At 35.1% G+C, this 23505-nt stretch overlaps 2 protein-coding genes across 3 annotated transcripts in view; both read left to right on the forward strand.

The window, feature by feature from the left end:
* Nucleotides 1-19742, forward strand: part of LOC126972769 (fibroblast growth factor receptor 4) — a 121252-nt gene extending 101510 nt beyond the window's left edge. For both annotated transcript variants that reach the window (XM_050819804.1, XM_050819806.1), the window contains 4 exons: nt 7936-8181; nt 10577-10775; nt 18187-18398; nt 19418-19742. In XM_050819804.1, coding sequence (XP_050675761.1) covers nt 7936-8181; nt 10577-10775; nt 18187-18398; nt 19418-19704 — 944 coding nt within the window. In that variant the 3' untranslated portion in view covers nt 19705-19742. The remainder of the gene's footprint in view (nt 1-7935; nt 8182-10576; nt 10776-18186; nt 18399-19417) is intronic.
* A 1379-nt stretch (nt 19743-21121) lies between these two features.
* LOC126972862 (integumentary mucin C.1-like) lies at nt 21122-22746 on the forward strand. Its single transcript, XM_050819966.1, has 2 exons — nt 21122-21247; nt 21681-22746. Coding segments are annotated over exons 1-2 (729 nt in total). The 5' UTR covers nt 21122-21246; the 3' UTR covers nt 22409-22746.
* The last annotated feature ends 759 nt before the right edge of the window (nt 22747-23505 follow it).

The following is a 23505-nucleotide window of genomic DNA, read 5'->3' on the forward strand; positions in this document are numbered from 1 at the left end:
TAAGGTCGCTTCGATCCTGTACTGATTTTGTTACGAGAATAGGGCTGGTATTTGGATAGTAGATTTTGACGTTGAATAAGTCATTTAAGAATCCTAATTTGAATAAAATAATTTGAGTTTGACTAAAAGCAGCGTCGTCTTCTTAAATCAGATAGTACGGCAGTCCCAACTCATTATAGAACAACCTAAGAGGTGGTTTGCCGTGTATATGACCGCGTTTTACCCCCTCATGCTTAAAGATGGAATTTCTTATTTACATGTAATTACGTCGACCGCCACAACCTTCGAACGGGATTAAATTGTTCTATGCCAAATTTGTATCGAGATTATAACTTAGCATTTAGCATGGTGTGATTAAACTATTTGTTATGATTTAAAGTATCCTTATAACTACCTGATAACCTTCACTTCTGAGATTAGTACACAAGTAAAATTTGAAAACAAAATTATTTGAACGATACGGGACTCGAACCCACGACCTCTCGCGTTCCGTGCGAGCGCTTAACAAACATGCTTAAAAAAAGCAAAATATTAACTAAGGCTATATGAACTATATAGTGAGATATCATTGTATAATCATGATGCATCTTTTCTCGGGTATGTTAAAAAATACTCTAAATTATTTAAAAGTGTTTGTTATATTGCAAAGTCTATGCATATCAGACAAATAATTAAAAATGCATATCAGACAAATATTTTTTTAACCCTGGAGAAATAATGATAACTTTGAAATTTCTAGACATGAAAAAAACTCCTCATATATGGGGCATTTCTGTTAAAATAATAAGTTCAATAATTGATGTCATAGTACCATATCTTGCAATAGTATTTAATAATTGTATTAATCATGGCGTGTTTCCTGACCTTCTGAAACATAGTAAAATTACACTAATATTTAAGTCGAGATGCTCGTCTGACCCGAATAATTATCGCCCTGTGTCGGTTTTGCCGACCCTTAGTAAAATTTTTGAATAAATAATTTTAAGCCAAATGCTTACTAACTTTAACTCTCATAATTTAAATCAATTTGGCTTTACTAGGGGACGTTCAACAACGGATGCAGGTGTTGAGCTTATCAAGAATATTTTTAATGCCTGGGAGGAATTGCAGAATGCACTTGGCATCTTCTATGATTTATCTAAGGCTTTTGATTGTGTTCAACATTAAACGCTGGTCAGGAAGCTATGTCACTATGGCATAAAAGGAACTGCGCTCGATCTTCTGACTTCATATCTAAACAATAGAATTCAGAGGAACGTTGTGAATGGCAGGAGATCATCTGGGACACCTGTCGGAATGCGGGTACCACAAGGGTCTATTCTCGGACTGTTCCTCTTACTTATCTAATATAAATAATAAATGATCTTTCTAATCTTATAGGGAAAAAACATAAGGTAGTATTGTTTGCGGACGACACTTCACTGATTTTCAAAGTGAAAAGAAACCAAGCTATGTATGACGAAGTGAACGATATTCTATCTGAAATCGAGTACTGGCTTAGCGCTAATAACCTGTTGTTAAATATCAAGAAAACGAAATATATAAAATTTACCGTACCAAATGTCAAAAATGTTGATGCAAGTGTTTTGTTAAGCGGAGAGGTGATAAAACCGCTGGAATCTGCTAAATTTCTTGGGATTACCCTGGATTCCAAATTACAATACGGCCCCCATATTGAAGGATTGGCGAACAGACTTAGTTCTGCAACATATGTGGTTAAAAACATTAGACAATCAACTGACATAGATACGGCGAGACTAGTATACTTTAGTTATTTCCATAGTATTATGTCCTATGGTATATTGCTGTGGGGCAGCACTGCCGATATTAATACAATATTTGTGCTGCAGAAGAGGGCTATTCGCGCTATTTATAACCTAGGTCCTAAGGAATCATTGAGAGCAAAATTCAAAGAAATTAACATCTTGACTGTTGCTTCTCAATATATTCTTGATAATGTAATGTATGTTCATAGGCACATAACTGAATTTGCTAGAAACTGTCATAATCATAATGTTAACACCAGGAACAGACATAAGCTTATAATGCCTACTACACGGCTAAGTTGAGTTAGCAAGTCTTTTGTGGGGCGATGTATATGCTTTTACAACAGGATCCCAGAAAATGTTCAAAACAAAAGTATTACGTTATTCAAAAGAATTGTTAAAAAACGTTTGTGTAGTAAAGGTAACTACGAGGGCAGAACTGAAAATTTCGGGAATCAAGGAAGTGACACAACATTACTATTTAAAAATGTATTTATTGCTTTTCCAAGTATTCTCCGCGAAATTTGACACATTTTTCCATACGATGGAACCAGTCATTGAAGCAACCATTCCATTCGGAAGTTGGGGTCTCCAAAATGGCCATTTTGTAGGCGTCCACAGCTTCTTCAGGGATGAAAATCTCTGACCACGCAATTTATTCTTTATTTTAGGGAAAGTATAGAAATCATTAGGGCTTAGGTCGGGGCTGTACGGCGGAAGGTCTAATAATTCTATGTTTTCTTGCTCTAAAAACTCTTTTGTTCTGTGCGCGGTGTGAGAACTCGCATTGTCGTGATGGAGGATGTTGCGGCGGTTGCAGTTCTCTTTACGGAGTTCAGAAACGACCTGTGGCAAACAAAGGCTAGCATATAATTCTGCATTAACCGTTCTTTGTCTTTGGTTTTAGAGACAAACGTGGCCACCATTTTTTTGCAACACTCCGTGAACCAACAATTTTTGTTGGCTTTAACTCATTTTCGAACACCCAAACTCGTGACTGGTTTTTTGTTTCGGGTTCGTACCCGTGTATCCAGGATTCTTCACCTGATACAATATTGTATACAGCATTTGAGGCTCTTGCGTGAAATCTTTCGAGAGTTCTGACGCACCAAGTAACGCGAGCCATTTTTTGCTCTTCACAGAGCAAATGCGGTATCCATCCGGAAAACAACTTATTTACACCTAATTGTTCATGAAAGATTATTTGTATTTGACTCATGCCAATGTCTTAAGTTGCCTGAATTTCGCGGTATGTCACATGTCGATCTTCCTCAATCAGCTTACGCACAGCATCAACGTTTTCTTTGGTGACTGCAGTTTTTGGACGACCTTGACGGGGATCATCACTGATCTTGACACGTCCACGTTGAAATTCAGCAAACCAGCGATAAATTGTGGTTTTGGATGGGGCTTCATCACCAAATGCAGAAATCATCCGGTCAACACACTGTTTTTGTGTAAAACCACTTCGAAAGTCATAATAAATCATCGCTCTAGAATTTTCTCGAGTCAATTCCATTTTCTCAACGACTACACAAGTTTGACAAGACCTTGTGACAAGACCGAGAATCTTTTTTTAAATAAATAAATGGTATTCGGTTTTTAAAACCAAGAAGTTTTCAATTAAAAAGATTTTAATATGACAGGAACAGTGAAAATATTCCATTCCCGATACTTTTAGTGCAGCCTATGTATAACATAAATGACTTTCTTAATGATTTTGAATGGAGCGACCACCCTCAGGCTATTAAATAATAAGTTTAATTGTACAATGTTACTTTGTAAATGTTACTTTAATTGTACAACATATTAATGATGAAAAAAAAAGCCCGCTAAGTTTGTTGCGCCCGTTCTTCTCAGGCCCGAGGCATTTATTTTGGAATGAGTGGTAGTTTTTTGACTTTGAATGAGTGATGTCACTTCCTATTTTGAATAAAAATATTTGAATTTGAATATGAGTTGCACCCTTTGTCAATATCCCGGTGACGTCATTACTTTAACTGTTAACCGTAACCCTCCAATCTTCGCCGGTTAAAGCTATTGTTAATGTTAAATAGCTAATCAGCGATCTGTCAAAAGTTTCAAATAAATACTAGATATTGACTTGATATTCCTCTTTTTAACTTTAACTATGCCTATTTAAAATTATGATGGTGCAACACATTCCGCAGTCTATGTTAAAGTCAGCGTTACTATTAATGTTAAATTTGCCTTAAGCCTTAACTATAACAGCTAATATGATGCAATCTAGCCTAAATATGCCTGCAGGCTGCAACTATACCAATTAAAATGTAAAATTTAATCGATAAGTATTTTTAACTAAATGGCTGTTTTAATAAAATGGCGATCATTTTACTATGAGAGTAGCTGATTCGTCTTGCCGTAATTTTGCTTACGATTGTCGCAAGGTGCCTCAATATCCGAAACGTTGCAAGCGTACGTAGGAATGTAAAGTATATGTCGCAGGGATGTGATAAAAACAGAGATTTGGTCAATTCCCTACGGGAATTGATCAAATCACGGAAGATGTTAAAATAACAACAGGATTATATCATTTCTCTAAACAAATCTAGTGATTTGATCAAATACCAGAATTGGTTCCGTGAAATGACAAAAAATCTTTTCTTTGGCAAAATATTTTAAAAGAATTTCTAGTAAGACTAAGACATAATTTTTATCATTAAAGCAACGTTGTAGAATATGAGGACAACCAACTTCCTGGAAAATATTTAATAGTTCGTTGCTACTTCAGCCACTCTTTTTGACATCATTAGTCGGAGACAGACTGAATTTAGTTGCGTGATACTGGTAATGTAAAAGCCATTTATAACTTTTGTCGGGGGTTGGCTGTAAGTTAATCAGCCTTACCGCGGTAGTTAAAATCAGTAGATACAATTGGACAAACAACGGTACTTTATCTTGGAAATTTCTTTTTGGATTGACACGCCATACACAGTTCCAAAAATTCCAACAAAACAGAAGTGGAAATTAAATATCTGGATTTCAAATTTATCTCTGCCGTCATGGCTCGTCGATTGGTGATCTCACGAAGTATAACATAATATTCATCTGGAGGCACTATTTTCACCACAGAGTGAGAAGAACACTTTCTTTTCAAAATTAAATATTTTGTAGAACCATTACAATGGAGGTACCATTATATCATATTTATTTCCGTAATAATATAGCTTGTTTGCTCTCTTTACTTTCATTACTGCAGCTGATTTGAATTGTTCAATCGCTGTTACAGCCTCTTCTATCACTTCTCGAGTCCATACGGTTTTTCCTTATCTTGCCGCCGCTCTAACATTATCCCAATAGTTTCATTGACTAGCATGCGCCACCAAAACAAGAACTGTCATGTTTTTTTGTCATTTAATGGAACCAATTCTGGTATTTGATCAAATCACTAGATTTGTTTAGAGAAATGATAAAATCCTGTTGTTATTTTAACATCTTCCGTGATTTGATCAAATCCCTTAGGGAATTGACCAAATCTCTGTATTTACCATATCCCTGGGACATCTATACATATGGGCGACATACGACCGTAATTAATAAGCACTTTTATATTTCCATTGCCTTCTTACTTCAAGCTTCAGAAACTTTATTTATCTGAAAAAGAAATACAAAATTCACTTACAGAGATAATAGTTCCTATTCTAGTAACAGACAAAAAACACATATATGCTACATAAATTAATAATAGAACATAAATTTAAAATAATAACAGAATAACATCTAATACCCACAAATCTCATTTTTTTTTTATTTTATTTAATTACACAAAAAAATAAAATTATTTACAAAAATGACATAACTTAGTTATCTGTGTTTACGAAAAATCCTTTAAAACATGTGTTTTTAGCATTTCTTTAATTCTCGTATTTAAACTGCCTGACTCAGAACGCTCCGTTCAACGTTTATTGTGATATAAATAGCAGGTAGTAAAAAGTAAGTTAATAATTATCATCTCATTAAGTTCTCAGTAACAATAAGTCTAGACAAGATTATATCGTACTGCGTAATATATTGACTATTGTTTTAAAACACACACTTAGTTGACTAGATATACTCACAGGCTCATAATGTCAAAGTCAAAGTCAAATAAACTTTATTCAATTAAGCTTGAACTTTTTGAATCGTCACTATAAATATTTCTTTTAAATTACTGAATCTACCATATGTTCGGAAAAGGTAGAGCTGGTGAGAAGAACATACAAGAAACTGAACGGCCACTCTTTTCAATCAAATAGAGTATTTTACAATGGCTGTAGTATACATAATATATTAGTTTGTAAGGCATTCAATATGCTGGGAAAATGATAAGAAATTAAAAATAGTGTGATTGACAAAAAATATTTTATTTAAAAAAAGCATGAGAAATGAAACAAGGTTTTTAAAACACGCCACTTGTCATTTCAGATACATGAATATAGAATATAATATATATAGAAATATAATAAGCTAAAAAATTTAAAGAGTGCGTCACAGACTATTTTCTTCGCCTTCAGCTTCCAAAATTTCATTACGATTGGTAAAATTTTTTGAGGAGGATATTGTCGAGAACGAAACCCTGATTTTTGAGTTTTTACTCGTGATTTCTAGTCGGAGCTGCAGTTGTCCTTCAAAATATTCAAAAATTTAGAATTCTTTAATCTAGAAATGGCCATTCCTAGTGTTTCCTATTAAGAGCCTACCTTCTAAGAATTCAGACCAAAAATACAGATGCATAATTCTGATAAATATTTGTTTAAACAGTGCAGTAATAAGTATTGAATGGTTACCATCTAGAATTTGTTTATTCGTGGTGAACACTACAATCATTTGCATGTAGATTGTCTCCGCACAAAACACATGCCTAATGAATCACCGCACGTAATAATTAGTGTTGCATCAAAGGGGAAATGAAAGCTATATAGATGATATCGCTTCGATATTTCTTTATTAACATTACATACGACATGATTTATATGTATTAGTTTTTGTACAGAACATGTGGATATATGAACATACGGTTCGGTTATGATTTTCTGGGGTCGTAGCTACGTAAAAACATTTTATTCATGCTCTTCCTGGTGTGAAAATTCAGAATATAAGCGTTTTCTAAAACCTTTGATTTTTTTATCGAAAATATAATATGTGTATACAAAAAATATAGTTAGGTGTACACATGTGCATGCACTTTATTTAAAAATTCCGAGAGTGAACCGTTTTAGTTAAAATTACTAGCTCTTATGAGAGAAAAAAAAACAATTTCAAAACATTATCCCACGAAAAAATCAAATCATCGACAAATTTCTTTTAATTCACAATTTTAATCATATACCGCATGTTCATCACTCCCAGATAGCGGTTATATTTTAAAAATTATAAGATAAAAATAAATTAAAAACACTTTTATTTTCAGAAATCTTACAGATTATAATTATCTAATCGAGGCATCCCAAATAAACTTTCATTATTGATATATACGTATTAAGTACGTTCATAAACATTTTGGGCAGTTTTAAGGGTTCCGTAGCCACTTCCAATCCATGAATGTCACAACCATTTCTTTTCCAAAACTATAAGAATTATACTGTTGAAACATGGTAAGTAGATGTATTCTGTGCACAGCATTAACATTTTCACATGAAAGTAGAAAAAATTGGGTGTTCCCCAATTAGAACTGAAACTCAAAAATTTTTTTTCATCAAGCCCATACGTAGGTATTTATGGATAGGTTTTCAAAGATTTCTAGTATCATTTCTTTCTAAACTGAATAGATTGTGCGAGACTTAGACACACTTCCAAATTGGTGAAATATGTCCCCCTCCCCCCCGTAACTTCTAAAATAAGAGAATGATAAAACTAAAAAATAAATATGATGTACCATGCAAGCTTCCGCCGAAAATGGTTTGAACGAGAACTAGTAAGTAGTAGTTTATAAATGATGAGAGCTCATCGCACTGTATGATATTGGGCAAAGATTTTTTGCCTTTCCATTTAAATAATTTAATATCATTTTCCTTTATAAATACCTTTTATATTATGGTACTTGCTGCTACGGAACCCTTCATGGGGGAGTCCAATTCGCACTTGGGCGCGTGGCACCTGGAATGTGATTAGGTACCGCAGCCCATATTCAAAAATTAAATCTTAAAAATGCCACTTATTTTGTTTTCAGTAACCACAGGTCAGGAAGAAATGGACGACTTTCTGCGCGAAATCGCTATGCTGAAGCACGTCGGACAACACAAGCACGTGATCAGGTTGATAGCTTGCTGCACCAGAAGTGCCCCGCTGATAGCGTTGCTGGAGCACGCGCCGAGGGGGGATCTCCTGACTCTCTTGAGGGCAGCTAGAGGCAAGCGACAGGATCTCAACATAAAAGCCGAATCTAATGTCACTGGACGACCTTCGGAGGCTGATAGTAAGTTAATTATTATTATAGTGATACAAAAACCTTTTGTAGAATTTTTTATGTCAAGAAGAGACGAGACAAACACCCATTACAACGCAGTGCCGAGAGAACTCTTGAAAAACCCAAAAATTCTGTCACCTTGAGACATAAGATGTTAAGTCTCACTTGCCCAGTTAATTCTCTAGCTACGGCGCAATTCAGAGTGCAACACAATAATGATTCCACATTACTGCTTTATTGCAGAAAAAGGTGCCGTTGTGGTACCCATAATTAAGCCGGCATCCTGTGCAAAGAAGCCCCAAGGGAGCACAGGGAATAAATGAAAAACGTGTTTTTCAAGTCAACTGAGTATTCTATGAATGTCACTTCATCGTGTCTGTCCTTCACCATTTATCACGGAGAGTATTTCTAAGATCACTTTAACCTAATTCCTATCATCGAATCCCAAAATTTCTCCCAGAATCCCAGAATCTCTTCCATACAAAAACTTGGAATTTCCAAACACGGTATTTCCGGGTCGACACATCATGTGTACCGCCCTAGGTTCCTCTGATGTTAAAGAAGATACAGAGGGTCTCCACATCTCTACGAAACGCCAAAGAATCAAGCAGATCAGTGACTGATTTGATCATGCAAGATTAGAGCAGCTCTTCGTTCTATTCAATGAAATGGAAGGAGCTGGTACTGAGGAGCTACCACCTAGAGATGAGAACGTTTACGCCTTACTAAGCACATGATGCTTTTGAATGCAAATGTGTCTTTTCCGCCAAAGTAACTTCGGAACAGGTGACGTGGGCGTGAAAAATTATAACAGCGTGCCAATACAGGCTGTAGCAAGTAGGGGAATATTCTGGCGTCGAGGGAACCTGGGGGAGACCTGGGCTAATTTAAATCAGCGTAACTACTCAAATCAATTTGGTTACCACTATAAGTAGACTAAGATACTCCTGGTTCGCACACTTTTTTTTACCCATCGCTCTGTATATCGTATATAGACATGAAATTTCAAGGCCACAGATAGACAGAGAATCCACGCCCTTGGAATGTGGTGTCGGAGTCGTATGCTCCGTATTCGGATGCATATTTTTGTGCAACGGTGTTCCATGGACGGCCATCGCACGAACATCTGCATCATAAGGCACCTCAAGATAATCATCGTTTGTACACTGCTTACGGCGCATAGTGCGATTCTTTGGCCATGTTGCAGGCCGTGGAGCCGACAACCTTGAGCATTTGGTAAATGAAAATAGAGGGTAAAAGACATAGAGGCTGTTATGCTTTAGGACTACTAAACGGAGGTCGGATGAAATCTCCGAAAATCTGAGTATACTTAAAAGCGCCGCACTTCCACAAGGTGAAGGAACGAAACCGATGTTGACATCTCGTTGACCAATTGAATGAGAGTCACGATCTTCAGCAGTGAGGGAACGACTAAGAAGATGTAGATTAATTTGTTTCGCATCAAACCAATTAACATATCCATTCTTTCTTTGTTATTTCTACACGGATTTATTACCAATAATATAGGTTAAAACCTAGTGTAGTCAGTAGTGTAGTCTCAATTTAAAAAAAGGACCCGTATTCAAAGACATGATGGTATGCACTAGTACTAATATTTATGTGCTGTAAAAATGTATAATAAGAAAAACTGTCGAACATATTTAAAGCCTTCTTCATGCATTTTTAACGCCTTCGCCTTTTTACACAGCAAAAAAACACATAAGTAAAATTGATTAATAAAACGTTCAGTTAAAACACATTTTTAGAATCGTAAAATTTTGTTTTACGTAATTGCTCAACATTTTTATTAAGGCGTTATAGTTAATTTTGATTCCTTGGTAACAAAAACTCTTTAAAAATTTCTTGTTGACTGAAAGCCCAATATGCCTGAGAATAAATGAAATTACATCTTTGAACGGTTTTTAAATACAATTTTCCTTTGGCTTTGTAAATATTTATATTGAATATTGCAACGCTGAAGTGTATTTTATGAATACCGTGCAATGTTCACATACAAAGATATATGTCTGTTAGCGGAACAGCAAAAACGTGCGTATAAACAATGTAAGCACACTTTTCTCCTTCGTCATGTGTCAACTGTCACTGTGCAAATCATTCTGAACTGAATATATGTTTTACATTGCTTTTACCAAGAATATTTTTAACAACTGAAGTAAATGCAGCATTATTATACACATGAAGTCTAAGATTATTATGGTGTGATTTGTGGCATGTACCATATTTCTGCGTTGTTCTTATACGACCTGATTTGTCTATATGTTAAGAATGTCATTGATTCTCGGCTTAAGTTTTTTTTAATAACAATAGAGTACTATTTCTGTTTAGGGTTTTAGAGTATCATACCCAAAATAATCTCAAACGCCCAAAATATGCTCTTTTTCAGCTGAGTACACAAACTTAAGTGATTCTGACCCACAACTAGATGACCCCAAGTTGTACATCGACTCGGAGCAGGGCCAGCGAACGAAGCACCATTACGTGGCTGAGCCGGCCCTGCACCTCGATAGCAGCACCATGAGGGACTATGCACTACAGGTGGCTTTGGGGATGAGGCATTTAGAAGAACGAGGCATTACCCATAGGTATTTATTGTTTTTTAATTTAACTGTAATATTCTTACATAATTTATACGTCTAGATACGTCTTGCTGTACGACAACCGATAAAACAGGCCAGGAATTTAAGTTTAGTGTGCGTGACAAGCTACGTCTTACACTCGCGATTTCTATGAGGTTTGTGTTAGTATGCGTGAATTGCTTAAAATAGAGGTTAGTTCTAAGTCAATTTTTTGGACGTTTTCACAGCTACGTTTTCATAGTCTATCTAGACGTATAAATGATCTTAGATAACATTAGCTAAACTCAGCCATGCTTTGCAGTAGCTCATTCAAATTTAAGTTCTAATATCGCAGCTACAAATAAAATTTCAAAATAACTTGATGAACATCAGTATCAACCCATTCGAAAAGATGTCTGACTTGAGAAGAACTTGTGCAAGCTGAACTGAAACTCTGTGGGCGTCTTCTTATGACAGTTATTTTACACAGGGTTTTTTGTGACAATACAGGACGTATATCTGGTGGTAATTGATACGCCCTGCCCATTACAACGCAGTGCCACTCAGAATTCTTGAAATATCCAAAGATTCTGAGCGGCACTACAATTGCGCTAGTCAACTTCAGACATAAAATCTTAAGTTTAATTTGCCCAGTAATTTCACTAGCTACGGCGCCTTTCAGACCAAAACACAATAATGGTTTCACATTACTGCTGCACGGCAGAAAAAGTCGCCGTTGTGGTACCCGTAGACCATTGAAGTAGTTCTGATAGATGGGGATGTAATCTTCTTGGAAGATTTATTTTAATGTCTTAAGTGCACTACCACTGCATAAAAATATTAATTTACAATTATTAATAATAATCATTTTTTGCTACGTTATTGTATCGTTAAGTTTTTAGAAATCATGTCCGTTTTTTCTTTAAATTGGTAAGGTCTTCGTCAAAGTAATTGAAGAGCGCAGCTCCAAATAAGTAGAACATCTTCTATTTATTACGTAGTTATTTTGCTTACATATATTTAACTTTTTTATAGATTTGGATGGATTAAGCATGAAATATCCTATTCGTTTGATATTTATAAGCCTCACTTCAAAACTTTTTGAAATTAGTAAATAGAAAATGAATGTTATCACAACAAAATTATAATATTATTTAAATATATTATACTATTATTTTTGTTTGATCATGTTTATTGATATTCTTACATTGCAGTAAGCATGGTCACAAGCAGTTGACAAGCTTCGAGATAGCAATTATCGTTCATAATAGTAGCAATACTCGTTGAATCCATTAAAAAATTACCTGTTCTACTTGAAAATTTGATACAAATATTCTTGAAAATAATATTATGAAGATCTAAGAATATAATCCGCTTAATCTTTTAGGATTCTGGATTATAGTTACAAAATTAAAAAATAATATTTATAATTAACACTAAACATTTATTTGATGAAGGTGAATGTTTGTTTCCGAGTCATTATGTATGTTTAAGTAAGTATATTGCAATGATATTATAGTATTAAAAGAGGGTTTATTGTATAAAATACTAGCTGACCTGGCAAACGTTGTTTTGCCATATAAATCATATATGTAAACCTTCCTTGAGCTTCAACGAATCTATCACAAAAGATTTCATTGAGATCGGTCGAATAGTTTAGGAGTTATTAGGGAACATACAAACATACATTCTCCTTTATATATATAGATTAAGTAAGTATATTGTATAAAATACTAGCTGACCTGGCAAACGTTGTTTTGCCATATAAATTATATATATAAACCTTCCTTGAGCTTCAACGAATCTATTACAAAATATTTCATTGAGATCGGTCGAATAGTTTAGGAGTTATTAGGGAACATACAAACATACATTCTCTTTTTTATATAGATAGATAGATAGATGTATATCGTTGTCATGTGTGTTTGTGTCAATAATACTACGATAATAAAGTATAGTATGCAAATAAAAATCCTGTTTATAAACGCCTTTAATAATTGTGCGTGTACATAAAGGTGATTAATACCTTTCAAATGCCAAATATTGATCCAAACCCCAGATTGAGCTCTTAAAATAAAACGCTCCGGTAATTCGTAACAAAATGAAACTCTGAGATACGAAAGTTATTCGTTCCACTCGATAAAATAACATTATCCCACCGCGAGTTGTGTTGAAATTTTGCAGAAAAAACAATTTAAGACAACATTAAAATGCGGACGCGGAATTAATTTTTACTAACATAATATTATAATGTATAATATTATGTTACGGGTAATGCTAGAAGGCTAAGTAAACTTTACCCTGGTATAACTAGTATTACCCAAGCCTTTTATGTTATTATCATCATTGTTTCAACCGGAAGACGTCCACGGCTGGACAAAAGGCCTCCCCCATAAAACGCCATGATGATCGGTCCTGCGCTGCCCTCATCCAACCTATTCCGGCGATCTTGACCAGATCTTCAGTCCATCTTATGGGGGGCCTACCAACACTACGTCTTCCGGTACGTGGTCGCCATTCGAGGACTTCACTGTCTGAATGGACATCTGTCCGTCGAGCTATGTGCCCTGCCCACGGTCACTTCAGTTTCGCAACCATCTGGGCTTTGTCGGTGACTTTAGTTCTCATACGGATCTCCTCAATTCTGATTTTTGTATCGATATCGTAGGGAAACTCCGAACAGCAACTTTTGTGTAAAGTCCGAAATTTAAATCAACTTTAATTTTTGTCACTCTTTGCATTCGACGTTTACCAGTACTCCTAGAGCTCCCCAACACTGTATGTTAGAATAATTTGTGAAATTAAATACCAGCTACTTTCTATATCATAAATCTTAATATGATTAAATCAACGACATATATATTCCAAAGTCCAATGTAAAAACGAGTAAAGCTTGGGACTTGAGCCACACCTCGACTCGGAGAGGTTCGGTGGAAAGGTTTCCCCTTCACTATCAATGTATGCATAAAATAACAATTCAATACTACTTACTTATACTCTATTATGATTAATATACTCTAGTATAATGCACCACATATCATTACCTAGATGTATACGGCCTACGGGTAAACTCCGAATACAAATTAATGTTGTTCAAATGTTTGGACTTTACCCAAATGTATATATTTATGCATAATGCATTTATAATAATATGATAAATACCCCTTAGCTTATAAATATTAATTATTTTAAGATTTAGTTCAGTATAACAACGCCAGAAGGTACTTTTCCATGATTTTAGTGGATTCAAATTCAAATATTTTCAAAACTTTCGTGAGTCATTTTTAAATTATTTATTAGTACGGCTTTACTCACGTTTTTTGCGGTATCGGTAAGACCCATAGTGTCGATGATCACGTAGTGGACATCGTGAGTACATTCTGTGCACCCGTGGACACCAATAGTGACACAGTGTCAGCGATACCGTGCTCGTCATCACCGTTGCCCCCCGCACCCCTTGCCCTGTCCAGCCGCGTACTACGAGCCCAAGTCCGCAGTATGAGGTCAGAGGTGGGACGTTATCGCGAACCCTCCACACTCTGCCCGATGAAGGACTTCCGAATGGTCCGAAACTAGTTGGTACCGACACCGACAAAAACGTGAGTAAAGCCGTACTAATAAATAAACAAATATTTTCATTCAAAATAGTAGGTACCTATTCTAAAATCACACATTGAACATCAAAATTCGCAAACCATCCGAAAACATACGGCAGGATCAGATTCCTGATGATCATTCGTTGCCGAACCTCAACGGATTTTATTTTTAAATAAGGATTTTTCAAATTAGGATTTTCACGAAACTCAGCCTGTTTATCTTTAATAAAATAGCTCAGTAAGATATTAAACGGTTTTAATAAAAACGGTGAGAGTAGAATATTAATTACAATTGAATTAAAATTTCTCGCAATGAATTTATTGTTGTTGTGTTAGCCGAATTGATAATAATAGTAATGATAAGATTATTATTATTATCGGGAACATCAATAAATAATTAACTGTAAGCGTTGACTTGTCTCGCGGTATATTCTAGAGTTTTCCAAGAAGAAGACTCCTTTATAGTTGTACTGAGGTAAGGATTCGAAATTCCCAACATTCTTAAGTAGTCAAAGCTTTAAATTTAGTTCTTTTGAAGGATTAAAACGCGTTAGAACAGTTACATTTTTATAATTGAAGTTATACTTCTTTAGGCGCGTTATTAAAAAATTATGAGAGTGAAATTTTACGATGCGCGCTCATCACTGTGACACAAAAGTAACAGGTTGAAGTTGGTCCCTAAAGTTTTCTGACGTTTGAGTCATTCGTAATTTTTTTGGTTTCTTCGTCCGTTAGGACAGGCAAAGGATTCAAGCCCATACAGCCTCATTATTAATTAATTAATTGTCAAAGCCATCTTTGCAAGATTTTTACAAAAGTCGTCAGTCGTCACACATTAGGCGCCAAAATTCGGGACGAGACGACCAGGACGTTGATGGTAATTGATACGCCCTGCCCATTCAATGCAGTGCCGCTCAGAATTCTTGAAAAGCCAAAAACTTCTTAGTGGTACTACAATTGCGCTCGTCACCTTGAGACATAAGATGTTAAGTCTCATTTGCCCAATAATTTCACTAGCTAGCTATTATTGCTAGCTACTATTATTATTATTGGTGCATTTTACTATTATTATTATTACTGCGTCTATTTCTGCCGTGAACTGCTTCACAGTTGACATACTGTGCAAAGGAGCCTCCCACTGGTAAATGAGCTATAAACATTTTTATCACTTCAATAAAACACATACTAGTACAATAAATGACGCCTTATAGAAAAGTATTGGCAATGTTTTCCTTCCCATAAGATGCTAATGAAAAACCGGTATTTATTTTTCTAAACCGAAATTTTTACAAAATACAATATAATAAGACAGGCGTTCAGTGTAGTCGTGATATCAATTAAGATATTTATAAAGTATTTTATTATGAAAGAAAAAATATGTCGGAGAAAAACACAAAGTTTATTAAAGAATAATTTGGATAGAGGAGAATCTTTGTCAAAGCCAACCGTAGATTGTTTGAGTACTTGTTTAGGGCTGCGTAGCAACCGTTGCTGTGATGTTATTATGTCACCCGTTCCCACCCAGAGGAATAAAGAAAATCAATTACTGCTCTATATAGTGACAACGATAATATTAAAATTAAAATTGCCAAACATTGAGGCTAACCTTATACATAAAATTCTGGTGTCCCGGTGTTTGTTACCAAACTCCTCCGAAACGGCTGAACCGATTTGTTTGTTTTGTGTGCATATCGGGTAGGTCTGAGAGTCGGCCAACATCTATTTTGCATACCCCTAAATGATAAGGGTAACCCACCCCTAGATATATATTTTTAAATTTTTTGACAATTTTTTTTTATTTTATCATGATTTTGCATAACAAATATATACATCTTCTAATTTTTATCCGTCTACAATCAACACCTATATTTGTATCGCGATTTTTATATTATTCTGTTCCATCCATAAACCCGCTATAGGATTGCAAGATGGCAATCTAGTACAATAATTTTTGTAGTACGATATATTTAGTGGGTCTGAGAATCGGTTACATCTATTTTTTATGCCCCAAAAATTTTAATTATTTAATTTTTTTATAACTTTTTATGGGCAAACAACGTTTGCTGGGTCAGCTAGTAATATATATAATCGCAATCTCTTATTGTATTCCTACAAGAGCATGTTATAATAATCTGTAGATATTCCTTTCCTTTATAAATAACTAGCTGACCCGGCAAACGTTGTTTTGCCATATAAATAATTTTTAGAGTTAGACTGTTTCTTGGACATTGCTTTATTTTTCTAAAATAAACGTAGCCTAAGTTACTCCTTATTACATCAGCTACCTGCCAATAAAAGTCGCCGGATTAGCCGGAACAAACAGACAGACAGACAGACAGACAAAAATTGTAAAAAAAAATATTTTGGTGTATGTACCGTATATATATATATTTAGTAAAAAACGGTTATTTCAATATTACAAACAGACACTCCAATTTTATTTAAATGTATAGATCATTCACACAATATTTTTATAAATTATAGCCTATATGCTACTCTGGTGTGTAAGCTATATTATTGCAAAGTTTCATCAAAATCCATTCAATAGTTTTTGCGTTAAAGAAGTTCAAACATACATCCAGACATACAAACTTTCACATTTATAATATTAATAGGATAATATAAAAACCGACGAGTGCGAGTCGGGCTCGCTTACCGAGGGTTCCGTACAATTTTTTTTATTATTTTATTACAATTGCTTAGTTTGCAGATTAAATCCTACACTTGCAGTATATATATATGACGGTATAACTTAGCCAGATTTCATAGTTCTAGGTCAACGGAAAATACCCTATAAATTTCGATTCCCTTCACAGTCTCAAAATATACGCTTATTACGGCATAAACGGCCGTATCTTTTTTTAAGTATATTCAGAAGTTTAATTTTTTACGGCTACAAGAGACTATTAACTTGAGTATATTGTTTTAATTTTCATCATCATTCAACTCGATACCTCCACGCGATCCTAAGGTCTTGACAGACAGACGGACAGACTTACGGGTGGACAATAAAGTGATAAATGTTCTATTGTTTTAACTGACTTGGAAAAGCAAAAAGTTTCTCAATTCGATTGGTATTTTTTTCTGTGCGTACACCGATTACCCTGAGATTTATGATTTTTGAAGTCGGTGCCAAGCGAAATGTAATAGCAGCTACCTACACTCGCCACGCGTGACTTTGAGCGGGACTGCTTCGACTAGAACCAAACAACCCTAGCGGGCAAGCACCGACTTAAACCCTATCAAGGAAATACAAATATTAGTATCTTATTAATATTAAAGGTATAAGATTTGTATAAGAGGTGTATTAAAATAAATCTCCATTAAGTTATTTTATACTTTTGAGCTTTTGAAGTCGGTTTTTTTTATCATAGTTTTTTCTTTGTAAGGAACTAGTAGCCCATATACGTTCGCAATTACCAGTGGTCATAAGATTGCCGATTCTTCTCTCTCAACATGAAGCTCGTAATCGCGGTTCAGGAATCTTGGCACCAGTAGACGATTCCAATTTCCATAAAGTAGCATTAAGAGCACTGAGGGAAGGGGAGGGGACTTCTTGGGAGAATGGAGAGAATCTAAAATTTAATATCTATAGTTAACGATGACTTGTCGCCGTGCCACAGTTGACGACAATATTGCAATTATGTAGATAAAGCTTACATCAACGACCCCTTAGCCCAGTTTTAGTGACCCTAATTTAAGTAGACGTTCCGAGTTCAAATACTTGATTAAACATATCGTTGTTTAGTACCGATAGTTACAGGCAATGCCTAATTTGGGTCTAGATAATTTATGTCGAGAGTGTGTCACATATTAGTAAGTATATAATTATTTTTCCGCAGAGATTTAGCAGCACGGAATATCCTCGTAGATGGCGCTGGGGTGCTGAAAGTAGCAGACTTTGGTCTCTCCAGATCAGGTATCTACGTGCACACCAGATCACGGCCAGTTCCTCTGAGGTGGTTGGCTCCCGAAGCCATCTTCGCGTCTCAGTACAGCGGCGCATCCGATGTTTGGGCTTTTGCTGTTCTGCTGTGGGAAATCGCTACATTGGGTAAATGTTCAATCTCAAAACTAGAGTATCCTTTATTTCGTGTTTATGTGCAATGTGTTTATCAGTTGTAATTTATATACAAACTTAAATATCTTTTCAAACACCATTAAAAATGATTTTAAATAGCTATCTTATCTTAGATAAAGGATTGGTCTGCGCTGCGCTCCAACTACATAACGCACTTCCTAAGAACAATAGCTTTTTAGTACGGCAACTATTAGATGCTTGTGTGCGTGGCATCTGGACACTAAATGGCATCTTCCAAATATTGTAACATACCCTTCGTGTTATTTTACATAGTAATTAATAAAATTATACTTACTGATGATATTATGTGATCCCAGTGTCTTTCTTATTTCTTGTAGTATTATTTTTTCGACGCAACCTGGCATTTTAGTTTCAATTATTAGCAAGTTTAATAGAACATGTGACACTTCGACGTCACACATTGTTCGAGACTGGCTCGAGTACGCCCACTTGGGCGTAGTATTTTTGGCCGCACTTTTCGACTACGCCTGCGGTATCTAGTCGGAGCGCAGCGGAGACCAATCCTTAATCTACGTATCTAATATATTAAAAGCAGTCTTAATGGCTTCTTGAGCTTTGCATTAACAATATTGTCACCATTACTGTAATTTTTTTAGTAATTATAAAAAATAGATGATTCAATTGAGAATATTCTTCTCTACTCGCATGGAGATTGCTCTCACCAAAGTTTTTCATCCTTCGATTCGCTAAATGGTCTCATGAGATCGGTGAACTTGAAGAACGTAAACTGTGGCGAATCCGACGTGTTCCGTATTTTAGCCTCTAAAGTAAGACAACTTGTCACGCACAGTAATGAGTAAAGTAATAAACCTGGCCTGTTCTCATCGATAGTAGCAAGAGGCTCTACCTAGACCAAAAAATTATCTAAGGTCTAATACATGTTTATAATAATCTCTTATACTAATATTTATACCTAAAATTTGGGTTTGATTTACTATTACGAAAACTAACCAAAACAAAATAAATTCCAGGTGGTTTCCCGTACTCAGAGCTGAGCAATCAAGATTTACCCCCATTTCTGACCACTGGTGGACGGTTGCCGAAACCTGCAAGGGCTTCCCCAAGACTGTACCAACTTATGACCGAATGTTGGTCGGACGAGGCGACAGTTCGACCAACATTTGCCCAGATAGTGGACAAACTAACAATACAAAACCAACTGTATGTGGACTTGGATTGTGTTTTCCCACCGGTTGAGGAAAACTTCGCGGACTTAAGTGATATAGATGTCTCTACGGACGGTTCTGTTTTTAAGTAGTGAATTAAAGACTGAATATTTTTAAATATTGTTATTTATTCTTGTTGTATTTTATTAAAATAAATGATATGAAATGTGTCTTGAACACAAGATATTCATTTGTATTATTGTTACGTGCAAGGACTGCTTTCGGAAAACATCATTATATTTTCGCAAATAATAATCAAACACTAGGTAGTAGTGTTATCGCTTGTAATAGCACGGAATGACCACAGTATTGCTCACGTATTGAATAAATCAATGAATTAATTGTGCCCCTATATACACGGCACACCCCTAAGAATTAATCTCAAATGATGTCGAACGGTGTCGTAAATAGTACACAATAAACCAAAGAATTAACTTGTATACAAGTTATTTTTATAACTGCAAGTTATATCATAGTGAAAATTTTACAAGAACTTCGTAACACTATTCTAAAATCTAACATTATATGACACAAGGAGGTACAATAGTACAAACTATTAATTAATCAACAATTGATTTTTTAAATCAAATATGATGTTTAATAACTTAATTGCATTATTTTAGATTTTTCTGATTCTCTTTCAAATGGGACATGATCATGATGTCTATGATGAATATGAATCATTTATACATTAATTTAAATACATATTTTGGTCTATGGTGAAAGTTTGCCAACTATTATTATAACTACTAGGGAGTTTTAACAGAAAAAAGCGTTCATCCAGATTCAGAAAGATCAAGAAAGATCTTCTTCCACGTACAACCCAACTATGGAACTAGCTTCCTTCCCAGTTTTCAGGCGATTCGATATGGTTACCTTCAAAAAAGGTTATACGCTTTTCTTAAAGGCCAGCACGCATTTTTTTGTGTTTTAACGCTTTGTTGATGCTGGAAAATGTGGTGGAGATCACTTAACATCCGGTGACCCTAACACTCGTTTGTCCCCCTTTTCCATAAAAAAATATTAAGCAAAATATAATATGACCATTAATATGTACCTAATGTATTTGCATAACCTTCAGTATAGTTTTCCAGATACGGTAATATAAAAATGTAAGAAACTAAGTATAATTAATAGAATAAATGATCATAATTGCGCGATAGTTCCAAAAAGTTACGGATCACATCGTCAGATCTGAAATTAAATACAATTGGAACTAATCTGAAAATTTCCCTTTCAAAAATAAAAAAATTCAGGGCTATAAATGACGGAGATCCTGATATAACAAACATTTTTCTCAGATCTGATATGATTTCATAGCGTATTTTCAATAAAAATATTTAAATTTAATTTAATAAAAACCGAAGATACTAAACTTATTTGAAGTCGGTTAAATATCAGACACAACATTTTCTGTATAGCTTCGGTAAAGAGTAAACTATAAACAAATATATATTAATTTAATGTAATGCTCAATTGCATCTCAATTCAATCATTTATTGCTACATCCATAAATTCTGTGAACAATTACACTTATGAAAATAACTATGAAGTTATGAAACCATGCTGAACGCTTGCTTTAAAGAAAATGAAACGGAGATTTTTAAGTTAAATAAAATTGACAAATCGAATAAAGTAAGTTATTTATAATATTGAAATGAAAGTTTTGTCATATCACAAAAATACTTTACAAGAATAATTTTCAAAGAGTATTTATGGATAATAATTTTAATTGATGAATAGAAAGGGGAGATAGTATAGTTCATAGAGATAGGCACCATAATATTTTGGATGCACATGAAGCTGTTCTGGTGCACTTATATGTCAGTAAAGAGCATAAACAAATTAAAAAACATTAAACGACTATTGCACTACATATCTGGAAGAAAACACACACTAGATAAAAATAAATTAGTTCTCCATATAGTTACGTATGTATGCTATGTAGGTGTATACCTATTACTAAGAGTCCATAGAGAACAGCCAAATAGTGCGCATGTGATACGAAAATGTATAATAGAACCAATACTGATATTATTAAAACAGTTTGTTTAATATTTGCTTACAGTGTGGGTGAATATTATTACATTGGTCTTTGTTATCATTGCAACATCAGAAACGGCTACTTCTCGATACCCAGAAAATGACACTTTGATATTCATAGCAAATCCCGTGGAAGCGGACATGCCGGGACATTGGATGCCATTAAGTGTAGTCAAGGTTATATTAGGTGGGACTGTGAAGCCGAAGAAGAAATTATATAAATACAAATCAACGACAAAAACAACAACAACAGAAGCTACTACAATGACTGATCCTCCACCTCCTCCGCCTACTACGCCAGTACCAACAACTGAGGCAGCCACATTACCGTTAACACTAGAGCTGACGACGCCAGTTCCAACAACACAAGAACTAACAACACCGGCACCAACAACACCGACAACTACACCAACAACAACACCGACAACAACACCGACAACAACACCGACAACAACACCGACAACAACACCGACAACAACACCGACAACAACACCGACAACAACACCGACAACAACACCAACAACAACACCGACAACAACACCGACAACAACACCGACAACAACACCGACAACAACACCGACGACAACACCGACGACAACACCGACGACAACAACAACAACAACGACGACGACGACTACAACCACTACGACGACGACAACAACACCGGCACCAACAACACCGACAACAACAAAAAGGAGAACACCACCACGACGTAAAAAACCGACGGATGGTCATGAGAATATTAACGCATAGACAGGGGCGTGCATATCATATAGGCAATAAGGCAGTGCCTACCGCGTTATGAATCTAAATAAATATAGTGTTAAAATTAATTTAGTTAATTTTGGTTCCGTTATTTTATTATTAAACTTCTATTGAACCCCCACTCCCAATTTTCCCAAATACCTACGGTAAGCAATCTGCTGGCTCAACTACAACTAGTTAGATCTAGAGTGCCTATCTTGCTAGAAAACCAATGCACGCACCTGCGCATAAGTATATCCATCATTGTTTATTGTTTATTTTTGTCTTCATATTTAAATACCAGTAGAAACATAAATTATTCACGTGAAATTACAATTAATAATATAATATAATGCAGTTTTATTATCTCTATTCTGTACTTAGATCATTTAGGGCTAAGTAAGAACTAAGCTTTTGTGTAAGGGAGTTATTTTTATTACAAACATATTAATTTGGTTAGTTATATATGAAAGTATCCATCACGACTCTGTGGTCACAGTTACCTATCTTGTTGCCACCATGAAAAACTTACTTGTCTACGGACTTGTATTACTGCGGGTGAAGGTGAAGAGCAAATCGAGAATATCTTTGAAGCCTGGGAGGTATCACAGAATGCACTTGGCATCTTCTATTATTTATCTAAGGCTTTCGATTGTGTTCAACATTCAACGTTGGTTAGGAAGCTATGTTACTATGGTATAAAAGAATCTACGCTCGATCGTATGATCTCATATTTAAATTATAGAATTCAGAAGGTCGTTGTGAATGGCAGGAGACCTTCTGGGGCTCCTGTCGGTCTGCTGATAACACAAGGGTCTATTCTTGGACCGTTTCTCTTCCTAATATACGTATGTGATCTACTTAGGTACAAGGTTAGCCATGTAGAAAAAAACTCAAGGTAGTATACTGTATGACACTACTCATTTTCAAAGGGAAAAGACGCCAAGATTTATATGACAAAGTAAGCAATGCTTTATCTGACGTAGTTTAGCGCCGATAACTTATTCTTAAATAGTCAAACAGTCACCAAAACTAAATATATTAAATTTACCGCGCCGAAATGCAAATGTTTTTTAAAATGGTGAGTTCTTGGCATTACTCTTGAT

This window comes from Leptidea sinapis, chromosome 27 (genome assembly GCF_905404315.1).
Source record: "Leptidea sinapis chromosome 27, ilLepSina1.1, whole genome shotgun sequence".
NCBI classification, from domain to species: Eukaryota; Metazoa; Arthropoda; class Insecta; order Lepidoptera; family Pieridae; genus Leptidea; species Leptidea sinapis.